General features: G+C 40.7%; 2 protein-coding genes across 3 annotated transcripts in view; one reads left to right on the forward strand and one right to left on the reverse strand.

The window, feature by feature from the left end:
- The window catches only part of LOC123366466 (dermatan-sulfate epimerase), a 275,329-nt gene that overhangs the window by 23,652 nt on the left and 238,657 nt on the right, over nucleotides 1–13,020 (forward strand). The gene's annotated exons all lie outside the window — the stretch shown is intronic.
- COL10A1 (collagen type X alpha 1 chain) overlaps nucleotides 941–13,020 on the reverse strand; it is a 61,037-nt gene continuing 48,957 nt past the window's right edge. For both annotated transcript variants that reach the window (XM_045009973.1, XM_045009974.1), the window contains one exon: nucleotides 941–4,631. In XM_045009973.1, coding sequence (XP_044865908.1) covers nucleotides 2,737–4,631 — 1,895 coding nt within the window. In that variant the 3' untranslated portion in view covers nucleotides 941–2,736. The remainder of the gene's footprint in view (nucleotides 4,632–13,020) is intronic.

The following is a 13,020-nucleotide window of genomic DNA, read 5'->3' on the forward strand; positions in this document are numbered from 1 at the left end:
AACCACTGGTCTAAACTCCTATAAAGCAAGCCTAAGTGTTTATGTTCATTGGATGAATGAAGAGGTAAGTGGGTAACAAGTTATTTGTCTCGTAGGGATGTCTGTTCTAACATTGATGGAGATTAAGATTTCATAAAATGTACTCTCAATAGTACTACTTAATACCCTTCTCCCCCTCTCCTTAAAAAACAAACAAAAAAAAAAAACCTACCAGTAATTAGATTTGTGGGGTACATGTTGGCAAATTTCAGCACGTTTTACTTCAGTATAAAGTAATTGCGAAAACGTTGTCAGAAGATCATTTGTACTTGCCAATGGAAGGTTTCCCATATCCACTACACTGTGGCTGTTAGCACTTTCCATGGAAGTGCCAAATAAATTGAATGTATTGGCAGCTAAGTATAGCCTCTTGAAATGCTGGAAAGATGCTTTGAGAAGTCAAGCAGATTAATGATCTATCACAAGAGGATTACATATTTAAATAATTTGTTGTATAGAAAATTGGTGATCCTAATTGGAATCTGTTCATGAATTATATTGGGATATGAGGAGAAAAGACCAGGCTGATAATCAAAAAGGCCAATGTGCATAGAATTTTCAGTTTGGCTCAAGAGGAAGGAGAATTTATGAGGCATTTGGGTATTGTGTTTAGTGCCTATTATGTTGCCATTCAGCCTTGCAAAACTATCATGAAAATTTACCAACACACTCACTAAATCTACTTGGCTGCTGTAGCATAAATCTTATTTGACTCTTCCAGAAGCATTGTTCACTGTAGGCAAAGGAATGACTAGAATTTTGCAAAGCTGTTGCATAATAATTTATTACAATTTCTAAAATAATACATGTTGACTTAATAACAGATCAATTTAAAGATGAACTTCACTTTTTTATTAATACCTAAGTTTTATCAGATTTGGAAAACAAAATAGAAGCATTTAGAAAAGAAGAAAAAAATGCTGGTTTCAAATTAATACAGTCACTGACTTTGGTTTCATAAAAAAATAATCAAAAAATGGTAAAACATGGATTTTTAGCTTTTAGTAAGAGTAACACTGTCAAAGCATCGATGTAAAAGCAACCTTCAGCTTAAAATAAACAGTAAAATCAGTTTTTCAGATTTATTTGACAAGCCTCTCTGATGCATACTCTTCTTTGAGAGCCATGCATGGACAGAAGACTCTTATATGAACAAAAGCCTGATCACACTGTTACATGGCTATTTTGTACATTTAACAACAACAACAACAACAAAAACAATTACAAATATTAACTTAGTTGATTTGCTCATCTATGTACCAATAACTTCAGAGCTGAGTACTGTATATTAGAATGATGAATGCTGTATCCAACAAATTAATGAAACATTACATATACGTGTGAACAGTAAATATGACAGTGTGATCTGTTGGCTGATTTAATTAGCTCTGCCAGGAATGTATCAGATATGTCGTTGAATAATGCACATTCCCAATTTTCATTAATTGGGAACTAATAAACCTAATAAAGATATATGCTTTTTAAAGAAATAAACTTACTGTGCATGAAAAACAGTGTGGGTAAGAGACTGCCTCTAATGATTTCAGGTGATAAAGCTATTTTAAATTTAGAGTATATCAGTATATGCATGAATGTCTGTGTTTTGTTGTAGATCTATAATGCCAGTTTCTGAATTTATTGACAAAAACCGTTGTAACATATACTCAGAACATTAGTTAGTCTACAGAACTTAGTTTAAAATTTGCTTTAAAAATATTGCATTAGTGTGTTGCTGCAGATTATAAAATTACATTTCTAAAAAATCATTGCACAGACTTTTAGATTCACAATCTGAGTATTCATCTTTAGCCTTAAATGCTTGGCTCTTCAGACATATAGTTTTTTTTAAATAAATCGTTCAAAAGACAACCTTATCTAAAATAGACATTTACATTTAATTACTATAGTACAAAAAAACTTGCTTCCAAAGTCGCCTTGTCCTTTCTGTCCATCCCTGTAACCTTTCTCCTTCACCCCCCTTATTGAAGAGAGCCCTTAAAGGGACAACACCCCTTTTCTTGCAGATAGCTGGACAAGTGATTTTCTCTTTCTTTACTTCTGACTATTTGATGAACTAGTTTTAAGAGATCCCTCCAGCGAAATCAGTACCTTAGTAAGATATAAAACCTTTGTTATGCCTAAAATCTTTGGAAACATATTTTTAAGTTGATGAAACTTCATAAACATGTCTATTGTTGTTATAACAAAGTAAATTAGTGTTCCTTTTCTCTAAAAGCAATCTCTTGAAACATTGTTATGAACACACTAAACTTCTGTGACTGATTAATTTAAAATAATGTCTTTGTTTCAGTGAGATAAATATGTAGTAATCTGGAATGATTACTTTATGAAGGCTTAAGAGTACATTTAAAATATAAAATCAACTTAGAAATACTGATTAAGAAAATGTAAAACAAAGAAGAGCTACATCATCTATTATCATAATGTTTAATGTTGTATTCAGCAGGATAGCTGACTTGCCCTTACTACAAAGTTTTTGCAAATAAACCTCTGACAGACTTCTAAAAACGCACAAAGTTACTCTGAAGCTTAATTTTGAAACAAATTCCCCTACCCTATCATCCTCACTTCCCCTTTGTGGCAAATAATTTGTATGACCAGTCATAGGTGTCACATCATAGTCCAACTAAAATTGTCTGAAAGAGACAATATTAGGAGAGCTAAGGTAGAATACTATCACATATGAGCAAACAAGAATCCTGAGAAAGAGGAGTGAACATAATCAGAGGAATACAAGCCATTAGATTCTGCATTGGGCAACTGCAACCAGACTTGATCGTTTTCCATGAGATCAATGACAGCACTTCCAGAAGCTTGGTCAAGGTATCCTTTCTTGTACTCATCATAAGTGTACATGATTGGTGAGCCATTTTTATAGAGTGCGACCCAAACATTTGTTCCTTTTACATGTACATGGTAAGAAAAATAGTAAAGTCCTGGGATCCTACATGTGAAGATTCCTGTTCTGGGGTCATAATGTTGCTGTCTGTTGTACAAGATTTTATCAAATTTGATGGGCACAGTGGCCCCAGGGTAGGCTTTGGAGAGAATGGCAGAGAAAGCTGACACTGGCATTCCAGTTAGACCTTGATTTACTCCTGCTTTCATAAGAGGCATTCCTGTGAGGCCTTGACTCTCTCCTGCTTTTATGTAACCATCTGGCATCTGTGGGAGTATTGCTTGTCCAGGGGGACCAGGTGGACCCGGAGGGCCTGGTAACCCAGGCTCTCCATTGTTGCCTCTTGGTCCTGGGAGCCCAGGTGGCCCCATGGGTCCATTTAAACCTTTTGTAGCAATGCCAGCTGGACCGGGTAATCCTGGTGCCCCTGGCTCCCCTTTAGTGCCGGGAAAACCTGGAATACCTGGTGGCCCAATTGGACCTCTTATACCAGGTATTCCAGAAGGTCCTCTTGGGCCTGGCTCACCATTAAATCCTGGTGCTCCTTTAAGTCCTGGTGCACCCATTGGACCAGGTAGGCCAGGTGGCCCTGCATGACCATTGTCCCCTTTTGGGCCTGGTAAACCTGGAGGTCCTTTAGGACCAGCAAGACCCTGCTCTCCTGGATATCCTGGTTTTCCTTCTAATCCTGGTAGGCCTCTGTCACCTTTAGCTCCTGGGTATCCTGCAAGGCCTGCAGGTCCTGCTTCACCTTTAGGCCCGGGTAGGCCATTTTCACCCGGTATTCCTCTAAGTCCTTGAGGACCCATATTTCCAGGTGGTCCAGATGGCCCTGGTTCTCCTGGAACTCCAGTTGGGCCTTCATCTCCTTTGATTCCTGGAACACCGGGAAGGCCTTCAGGTCCTCTATGTCCTTTCATCCCTGGCAAACCTGGCTTTCCAAACCCTGGAAGACCTGGGGATCCAGGCATGCCCGGGGGTCCAGGCAGTCCTTTAGCTCCAGGAATCCCTGGCAATCCTGGTGGTCCATTTGCTCCAAGCTTTCCAATTCCTGCTGCTCCAGGTTCCCCAGGAAGGCCTTGGGAACCTGGGATTCCTGCTGGTCCTGGTGCACCTGGTAAACCCCGATCACCTTTCACACCTGGCTGACCTGGAAACCCATTTTCACCAGGCTTCCCTATCCCAGCAAGTCCAGAGGGTCCTGGGGGGCCTTGGGGGCCTGGGAGCCCTCTGTCTCCTGGGCGACCTGGAACTCCATATCCATTTTCTCCCTTTAGTCCGTTTATACCAGGAATACCTGCCTCACCCTTTTCTCCGGGGACACCCCGTGGCCCTTGTGCTCCTGGTGGCCCTTGTTCTCCTGTCTTGCCAGCAACAGAGATTCCAGCAGGGCCAGGAATTCCAGGAGGCCCTTGTGGCCCTCTTGATCCTGGGAGACCAGCAGGTCCAATGTCTCCTTTTTCACCATTTAATCCTCTCTCCCCTGGTTTTCCTGGTAAACCTGGTAAGCCTGGCTTTCCAACAGCAGAAAATCCGGGTGGGCCTGGGGGCCCTGGTGGACCTTGAGGACCTGGGTTTCCATAGCCTGGGGGCCCTGCTGGGCCTGGTTGTCCTCTTGGGCCAGCAGGACCTGGTAGACCAGGAGGTCCTTGTTCTCCCCTTCCCTGTAAACCTAAGACACACAATACAATCGTTAGTGCAGTGTTTGCAGGTTCATAGCTTGTCAGCATTTTGACTGACAGAGAGAAAACAAAATAGAAATGAAAATACTAATTAGTAGAATGTCTACAAAGATCAGTGTCTTTAAATTACTGCAAGTTCTAGTGGTTAGAGCAGAGAACTGGCGATAGGACTCCTGGGTTCTATCCCCTGCAGAACCAATCATTTGGTGTGAACTTGCCCAAGTCACTTACAGACTCTGTGCTTCAGTTGACCCATTTATAAAAGAAGCATAAAATACCTAAGGCAGAGTAGTATAGAGTCTAGACAAATATTTACCTAACCTTCCCATTTCCCTCTTCCACCAATTGTCTACTATAGTGATCAGCACTGAAATAGTCAATATATCATTCCTTCCCTCACTGGAGTGCTTGCTCATTAGGTATGACAGCTAACACTGCAATGAGATGAATGGGAGGAAGGCACATGGGAGTTGCTTACTGACTCTTTGTTTCAGCCTATCTATTTGCAGATTCATGAAGACTTCCACAGTGGCTTACGTTTGGAAATTTATCGCCCCAACTGTATGGGCTAAGAATATGTTCATTCATTCATTTTTTTAAAAATGAAAGCTTAGATTCTGCAGAATCTGAATATGTCAGGTGTGCTCTATACATATAGTGAGCAATCTGGATTCAGTGTGTGGGCTGGGTGTTTGTGGAAAAATATTCCCTTTCTTTAAAGATTTGGATAATTCCCAATTAACAAAATTAGGTAGGCATAGGAGGGGAGAATATTTTGATTTTTACAATATTGCAAATATATATTTTAATGAAACCACTGTCTTGTCTGTGGGCAATTCTTATTTAAAATCTAATATAAGTTCTCATACGTAAGTAAAACTCAGATAAGGAATAAGTAATGCTCTTATTTCTACACAGTTCTTGATTTCATTCAAACAGTAGACAATCTTTCCCCCAAACAGTCTACAGTACTTTAATGTCAAGGACATTGATTGGAAATTTTAAAATTTGTAGTACTAGGTCATGATACAATGATCAATTAATTCAATAAGTTAGTAGTGTCTACTCAATCTGCACATTTGAAAATGTGCAAAATTAAAGAAGCTTCCTAATGCCTGAACAGCTGTCATATCAATTATTTTACTAAAACTACAGCTATTAAGATTTCAGGCTTTCCCTTCTCCTTCCCTCCCCATCTGCAAGACTGAATCATGGTTTTGTTTCTTAGTAACTAAATCACATAGCATGTCTCTAGATAACATCATTTATTTGTAGTGTTCACTTTCACTTTATGCACAGTTGGGCAAATGATGGCCATTAATTTCACTAGAGAGACAATGTGAGTGAGGTAATATCTTTTACTGGACCCACTTCTGTTGGTGAGGGAGACAAGCTTTCAAGCTACACAGAGCTTTTCTTCACATCTGGAAAAGGAACTCTAAGAGTATGTACGCTGTAATTCAACACTAGTGGCTGGCAGTTTTATAGCCCCTTGACCTGGGCCAGCCATGGGTGTTTAACTCCTGTGTGGACATACCCAAAGTGTCGCAGATTGTTTAGCATAAGTAGTTAACACATATTCCAACAGACCATTCAAGAGAAGTGGCCCATTAATACCTCTGCAGTCATAGGGCAAAAAAGAGAGGTGAGTGGGTTACAAATTGTTGTAATAAACCATAAATCCAGTGTCTTTATTAAGACCAGCATTTTTTAGTGTCTAGCAAAGTTATGACGTTAACTCCAAAGTTATGACGTCTTTTGAAGGTGTTGGGCTATTTTCATTTGAGGATGAGGGCTGAGAGCTCAGATATGGAGTGATTGTTTTGTGAGAAGTGTTTTTGCCCATAGTGATGTGATAACAGGTTTTTTTTCTTTTATCATTTTTCTCTGTAAGTTCATCTGAGAGCATAGTGATCGTCTCATTTCTGCCACATAGTTGTTATAGGGGAATTTAGTGCACTGGGTGGAGTACACCACATGTTGTGATAGGCATGCGTAGGACCCATGGATCTTGAAAGGTGTGTGGGGCGGCGGGTTGATCATCGTAGCAGTGGAGATGTGTCCAGGTTTTTTATCTGTTGTTCTGGCAGGGTCTAGTGCTGGCTTGAGTTGGTGTGCCCTGGTCTGTGGGGAGCTTGCTTGCTATGATGAGCATGGCAAGGTTGGGGAGTTGTTTTGAAGGGGGAAAAACCCTCAGATCACACACCCCTAGTTGCCACCTGCCACCCCACACTGGATCCTATATGGGGTATCATTAAACAGTTACAACACGTACTTGATGGAGACCACATCCTGAAATATTTTTTTCCTGAATCCCCTTTTCTGGCCTTCAAACACCTTGTCTCTCTACTATCCTAGACCAACACAGCTACAACAACACTGCAAACGTTAATTTCACTGTACTGTCATGCATAATGTAGCATCGCTTTTCTTTATTTTAGTTCCTTAGTATTATGCTTTTCTACAGAAAATGGTTTGGTGTGTAAGAATAAAGCAGCAGATGGAGCCACTCCACCATGTGTCAGATATAAATATAGAAATAAAGAGGTGTGTACTTAAGTGTTGACTCCCCAAGGTGCTGTTTGGGAAATTGCGGAATCCTGTGGGACTTTGGATGCTCATTTTTGTGGAATATCTATAGCACTAGAAATAATATAAATGTCAAGAGGATACTTTCACGTGAAACCTCACAGTTTGCATAATGTCGTACTCTTCAGCTGATGGATCTGTAGATACAGAATACTGCTTTATGGCAAAAGTTGTTATGAATAGTTAAAGAAGGTGTGCAAGTAGAATAATAAAGTCCTCTGAGCAGATCAGGAAGGACCTGTCCCCGGATGAGAACATTAACATTTGATTTGGAAAATGCTGCTGGATGGTGCATGTTGGAAGTGATCGATGGAAACAAGTCTGAGTTCCACTGTGAATCAAAATATTTTCTGTTCGACAATGGTGGTTACATAATAGCTATAAATCAAATGCAGCTTAAATTTCAGCATCTTAGGTGTGTCTGTGTGTAAACTTTACCTGCAATGTGTATGATGCTGTAGTATTGCAGCCTTCAGAGTTGGTAAGACAACTCTCACCTTTTCATGCTCTCTGTATGTGTATATATTTCTCCTCAATATATGTTCCATTCTGTGCATCCGAAGAAGTGGGCTGTAGCCCACAAAAGCTTATGCTCAAATAAATTTGTTAGTCTCTAAGGTGCCACAAGTACTCCTGTTCTTTTTGTGGATACAGACTAACACTACTGCTGCTACTCTGAAACCTAGAATAAACTGCTGCACAAGTGGCACATGTTATAAGTTTGTCTGGGACAAAGAGTATCTGGTGTCAGACTAGAAAGACTAGAGAAGTTAATATGTAGTCTAGAATTTTATGTGCCAGAAAACAAGCTGGAATAGGAAATAGGAAGGGAAAGCACTATACTGTTTAGAAGATATTTTGTGCTTGTTTGTGTATAAATACTTTCTCTTAGGGTACGTCTATACTTACCGTCCGGGTCGGCGGCTAGCGTTCGACTTCTTGGAGTTCGATATATCGCGTCTAATCTGGACGCGATATATCGAACTCCGAACGCGCTCCCGTCGACTCCGGAACTCCACCACCGCGAACGGCGGTGGCGGAGTCGACGGGGGAGCCGCGGACTTCGATCCCGCGGCGTCTGGACGGGTGAGTACTTCGAACTAAGGTAGTTCGAGTTCAGCTACGCTATTCGCGTAGCTGAACTTGCGTACCTTAGTTCGACCCCCCCCCTTAGTGTAGACCAGGCCTTAGTTAGTAATATGAAGTGAAGGCATTCAGCACTGCTTAGTGTAAAATAAAAAATTCCTTCATTCCAGTGCACAACTGGGGCATCTAAAAAATATAGATGGTCAAGTATGAATCTTATTGGCAGAACAATATATAACAGGATATTGCTAGTGAATGAATAGCCAAATGGTTATCCTAGTTATATTACAGTTAAGAGGTACACTTTTTTCCCCAAGAACTTTGCCAGCAACTTCCATTGACATAAATGAAAGTCACATAGCTATAGCCTGCAGAGCTCTTGTAACATTTACACATAACTTTACAGCTGAATTCTGATTGGCTGTTGGGGCTTCTTTGCTGATGTTACCCATCTGTACATCTATAATGTAATCATGAGTGACATCAGCAACTTTATGACCAGTTTTCATTCATGTAACATGCATCTGCATAACAGTGATTGTGGACTGGGAAATGAGTAAGAAAAGGTTATCAGCAACTTTCTGGAGCTGCTTAGCAGCTTTCTCAGGGTACGTCTACACTACCCACCGGATCGGCGAGTAGCGATCCATCTATCGGGGATCAATTTATCGCATGTAGTGCAGACGTGATAAATCGATCCCCGATCACTCTCCCGTCGACTGCTGAACTCCAGCTCGGCAAGAGGCGGAAACAAAGTCAACGGGGGAGCCGCGGTGCGCCGCGAGGACATGAAGTAAGTAATTTTAATTTGATCTAAGATACGTCAACTTCAGTTATGCTGTTCTCGTAGCTGAAGTTGCGTATCTTAGATTGATCCTCCCACAGTGTAGACCGGGTCTTAGACTCTCTTTACTATTCCCAATGATGTTATTAGGCATTTGCCTATTTTCTTTTACCCTTTCTCTTGTGGCTAAAGCCAGAAATTTAATTTTTGTTGACTCTTTTTACACAGATTATTTCATATCTTGACAAACTGTTGCCCTTCTATTCTATCCTTCTCCAATCAGGTTAGAATAACTAGTCCTTTGAGGTCATGTTGTAATATGGATCGCTTGCATCACTGGATGTTGTATAGAATCATAGAATATTAGGGTTGGAAGAGACCTCAGGAGGTCATCTTGTCCAGTTCCCTGCTCAAAGCGGAACCAACACCAACTAATGCCTCTAGCGTAACTGTTTTGATGGATGCTTGATGTATTAAATGTGAATCCTAATTAGTGGTAGATTATTTTTTTTTTCATTTCCCAATTTGAGTTTGAGTAAGGCTTCCTTCCCATCCACTTATTAATTATTTTGAACCTTTAGACCTCTGCATAATATTCTCTTAACCAGAAAGTACAGATAAATAGTTCAGTTTTTCTTCTCTAAAAATATATGGCTGTACTTATTTGTAAGAGTCATGTAAGGAGAAGAAAAATCTGGTCCGTGTACAGTGTTTTTGATATTCACTGGGCTTTGCCTTCATGTGTTTCCAGGAAAATAGTTTTTAGCTGCCAAATGTAAAAGTACAGTTTCTGCTTCTACGTAATTACAGTGTAGTCCTGAAAAGATCATGTTAGTTTGCCCACGTTACCACCTCATCATCCGTTAACTTAATTAAAATAAGGCTAATGTTTTAAATCGTACAAATAGAAAGCAATCTCATTACTGCATGCAGCAAAAATATTATAAAATGACACAAGTGTTGGTCTCCACTGCGAAGAGGTACTTGGAACCTGTCACTGTGACAGCAAAGTGGAGTGTACATTTTAACTGCCCAGTGCAGTTCCAGCATGCTGCTGCTGCTCTCGGGATTGCTTACTATTGAACTATGATATCCAGTAAGGTACAGTGGTAGCCTGTGTTTTGGAACATAATCAAGTGATAACTGAAGAAGCAGTTCTAAGAAGAACTACATGGTATGGAAAAATCAGGAAGACTTAAGCCCTACAAGAATAAGAAATAACCTTCAATGTAAGTTAGGTATGTGGTTATTTTTTAAACGTTACAGTTTCCTTTAATCACGGGTTAAACACAGATGGGACTAGTGGATGCAGCATACTGATTTAGTTAACATGAATTTGATACATCACAAGTATGCCACCATGAATGCTGTTACAGTAATTAAATCCTGCATTAGGAAAGAGCATGTAAGACAAATGTAATGTAAAGTTTAGTCTTTTACACTGCTCTGAAAAATTGCGGTAGTCCACCTGGCAAAAAAATTTTAATTATCCCAAAAGTATTTCTTATGCTAGTGGGCAATAAGATATTTTCCAAACCTGCTCATATCACAGTCTTAATTGGTTTGTTCTATCTTCTTTATTCAATCTCTCTCTCTCTCTCTCTCTCTTTTTTTTTTTTTTTAAATCTTGAGAGATTAAAAGAGCGATACAGCGCCTTTCAGTTTTAGGTCATCTGTATCAACTCAGGACAGATTCTTCATTAATGGCTGGCTGTTCAGTGTCCTCTATGATCTATTTGTGGTTACGGCCTAGCTTCTAGTGGATGTGTCCACATTAAAAACACACTTACCTTGTGAAGCAATAGCCTCAGCAGAGGGGATATGGAGAGTGAATTATCTTTTCACCTCTAAAGATGATCCTTCAAGATTAATGTTCAGGGCAGATTGGCAGGACAGAAAGGGGGGGCACACACCGCTGCTCCCCATGCTCTATGTGTTCTGTGAATAGGGCTGTCAATCTGTCACCCTTCATGAGTAGTAAATTAATTAAAACCTACGAGAGGGTATTTTTTAAAGTAACTATAGAAATTTGAGGATCTAATACTCATTGCTTCTCTAAGTTAATATTTATATTACTTTTGGTTTAGACATTTTATAATTGTAGCCATTTCAGATTTCTTTGTTCTAAAGTATAACAAACTGTCAGCTAGAATGCATCTTAAATTCTATAAAACAGAGTAAGCAGAGTGAGGTTGGGCATCAGAAGCTTAATTTGGAACTTCAGATTCTTTCAGTTTTACTTCTGTGTCTCACATCTCTGTAGGGAATGTAACTGCGAGGGACACCCAGGCTGCTGTTCTTTTATCCTTTCCACTCATTCTTTCAAACTCATATATCCTGCTGTCTTCCTTTCCTGTGGTCAGTGTATAAACCTTGCTGTGACTGCAGCTTCTAACAGTGGCCAATTTGATGCACAGAATTTGACACACAATTTGCACGGAGGTTGCATCAGGACCAGAGGTGGATTAAAGGTTTGTGGGGCCCGGGGCCCTGGGCCAGAGCAAGTGGGGGCCCCTCCCCACCCCTTCTGCCTGCAGTGCTCCCCACTCTCCTCGCGCTTCTGCTGGGGAAATGGGGTCGGGGTGCAGGGGCTTGCCCAGCACTCCAGCCGGGGAACCTGGTCAGGGCACAGGGGCTTCCCCTGCCTACCTGGCACTCCTGCCGGGGAGTGGGTTTGGGGCATGAGGGCTTCCCCTGCCTGCCTAGTCCTCCTGTGGGAGAGCGGAGTCAGGGCACGGGCACTTGCTCCGCCCGCCCAGCACTCCTGTTGAGGTGCTGGGGTCACCCGAATTGGCTGGGGCCCCTGGGCATGGGCCTCAAGTGGCTAATCCACCACTGATCAGGACTCTTTAGAATTGTGCAAATTATTCATAACCAGATGAGGGGAAAACTGAGGCCAAAGAATAAAATGTAAACTATTGTTAGTATGGGAGTTTTATGCAGTTACCTAGAGTGCCAAAGGACAATACCTGAGGCACAGCAACATACACAGTTTAAAATATTGCTGTTGCAGTTAAAATAATTTCAAACAAAGCCTTAATACAAATAATTGAAACTTTCTTAAAGTGATATATATGGTGTTCAAATTATTGTTGTCCAACCACAGGGGAAAAAAAATAGAAGTAAACCTCCGCTCTAACTACATGAATTCTACCTTTAAATGTAGTAGAATCCAAAAAGAGTAAATAAGGTATATAAAGAGGGCAGTTTGGCAGTGTGGACTATGTGACTCTGGCCAAGTCTGCTCTCCAAATTACTCTGTAATTCAAGGAAGCTTAGTGCAGGCCCACCAGGTGAAATGTAAGAGCCGAGCCAAGTGAATTTAATTCCCATAAAGGGTCAATACTCAGTTCACCGTGCTACACTTTCATACCATGAAATCACTTTGGTTCTGTTCTAATTCTCCTTTATTTGTATAAGTCAGATGAAATAGACCCTTGTCTTCACTCAGAGCTGGCTCTCCACACCCCTTCGTGGAATGTTACTTGGTTTGCTGATGTGAATCAGAACACTTGATTTTTCCATCACCCACTCCCCTAGAGGGCCATGTTAGGCGATAGTTTACTTGGGAGCATTGCCATTCCCAGTAACAAATTCAGGTCAGTAAGTTCTGTACAAATCCTTAGGAATGATAGACACGTATCTAAAAATTGGTTAAGTGCATCCTCTAGGGAAAGGCAAGGGGTTTGTTGCCTTAAGCACAAAGTGATAAAAAAAATCAGCATTTTGCCAGCAAATATCATTCAAGAATCTCACTTCTCCTACTCCAAGTATAGTATAGGGGGAAAACTGGGATAACTATATGGCATCTGTTGGCAATTGTTGACTTTTTGAACTGTGACCAAAATACATTTCCAGTGATGTTCAATGCACTAGCTGCATGGCAACATTTTGTCTCTTGTATAGACTTGCCAATGGAA

This window comes from Mauremys mutica, chromosome 3 (assembly GCF_020497125.1).
Source record: "Mauremys mutica isolate MM-2020 ecotype Southern chromosome 3, ASM2049712v1, whole genome shotgun sequence".
Taxonomy (NCBI): domain Eukaryota; kingdom Metazoa; phylum Chordata; order Testudines; family Geoemydidae; genus Mauremys; species Mauremys mutica.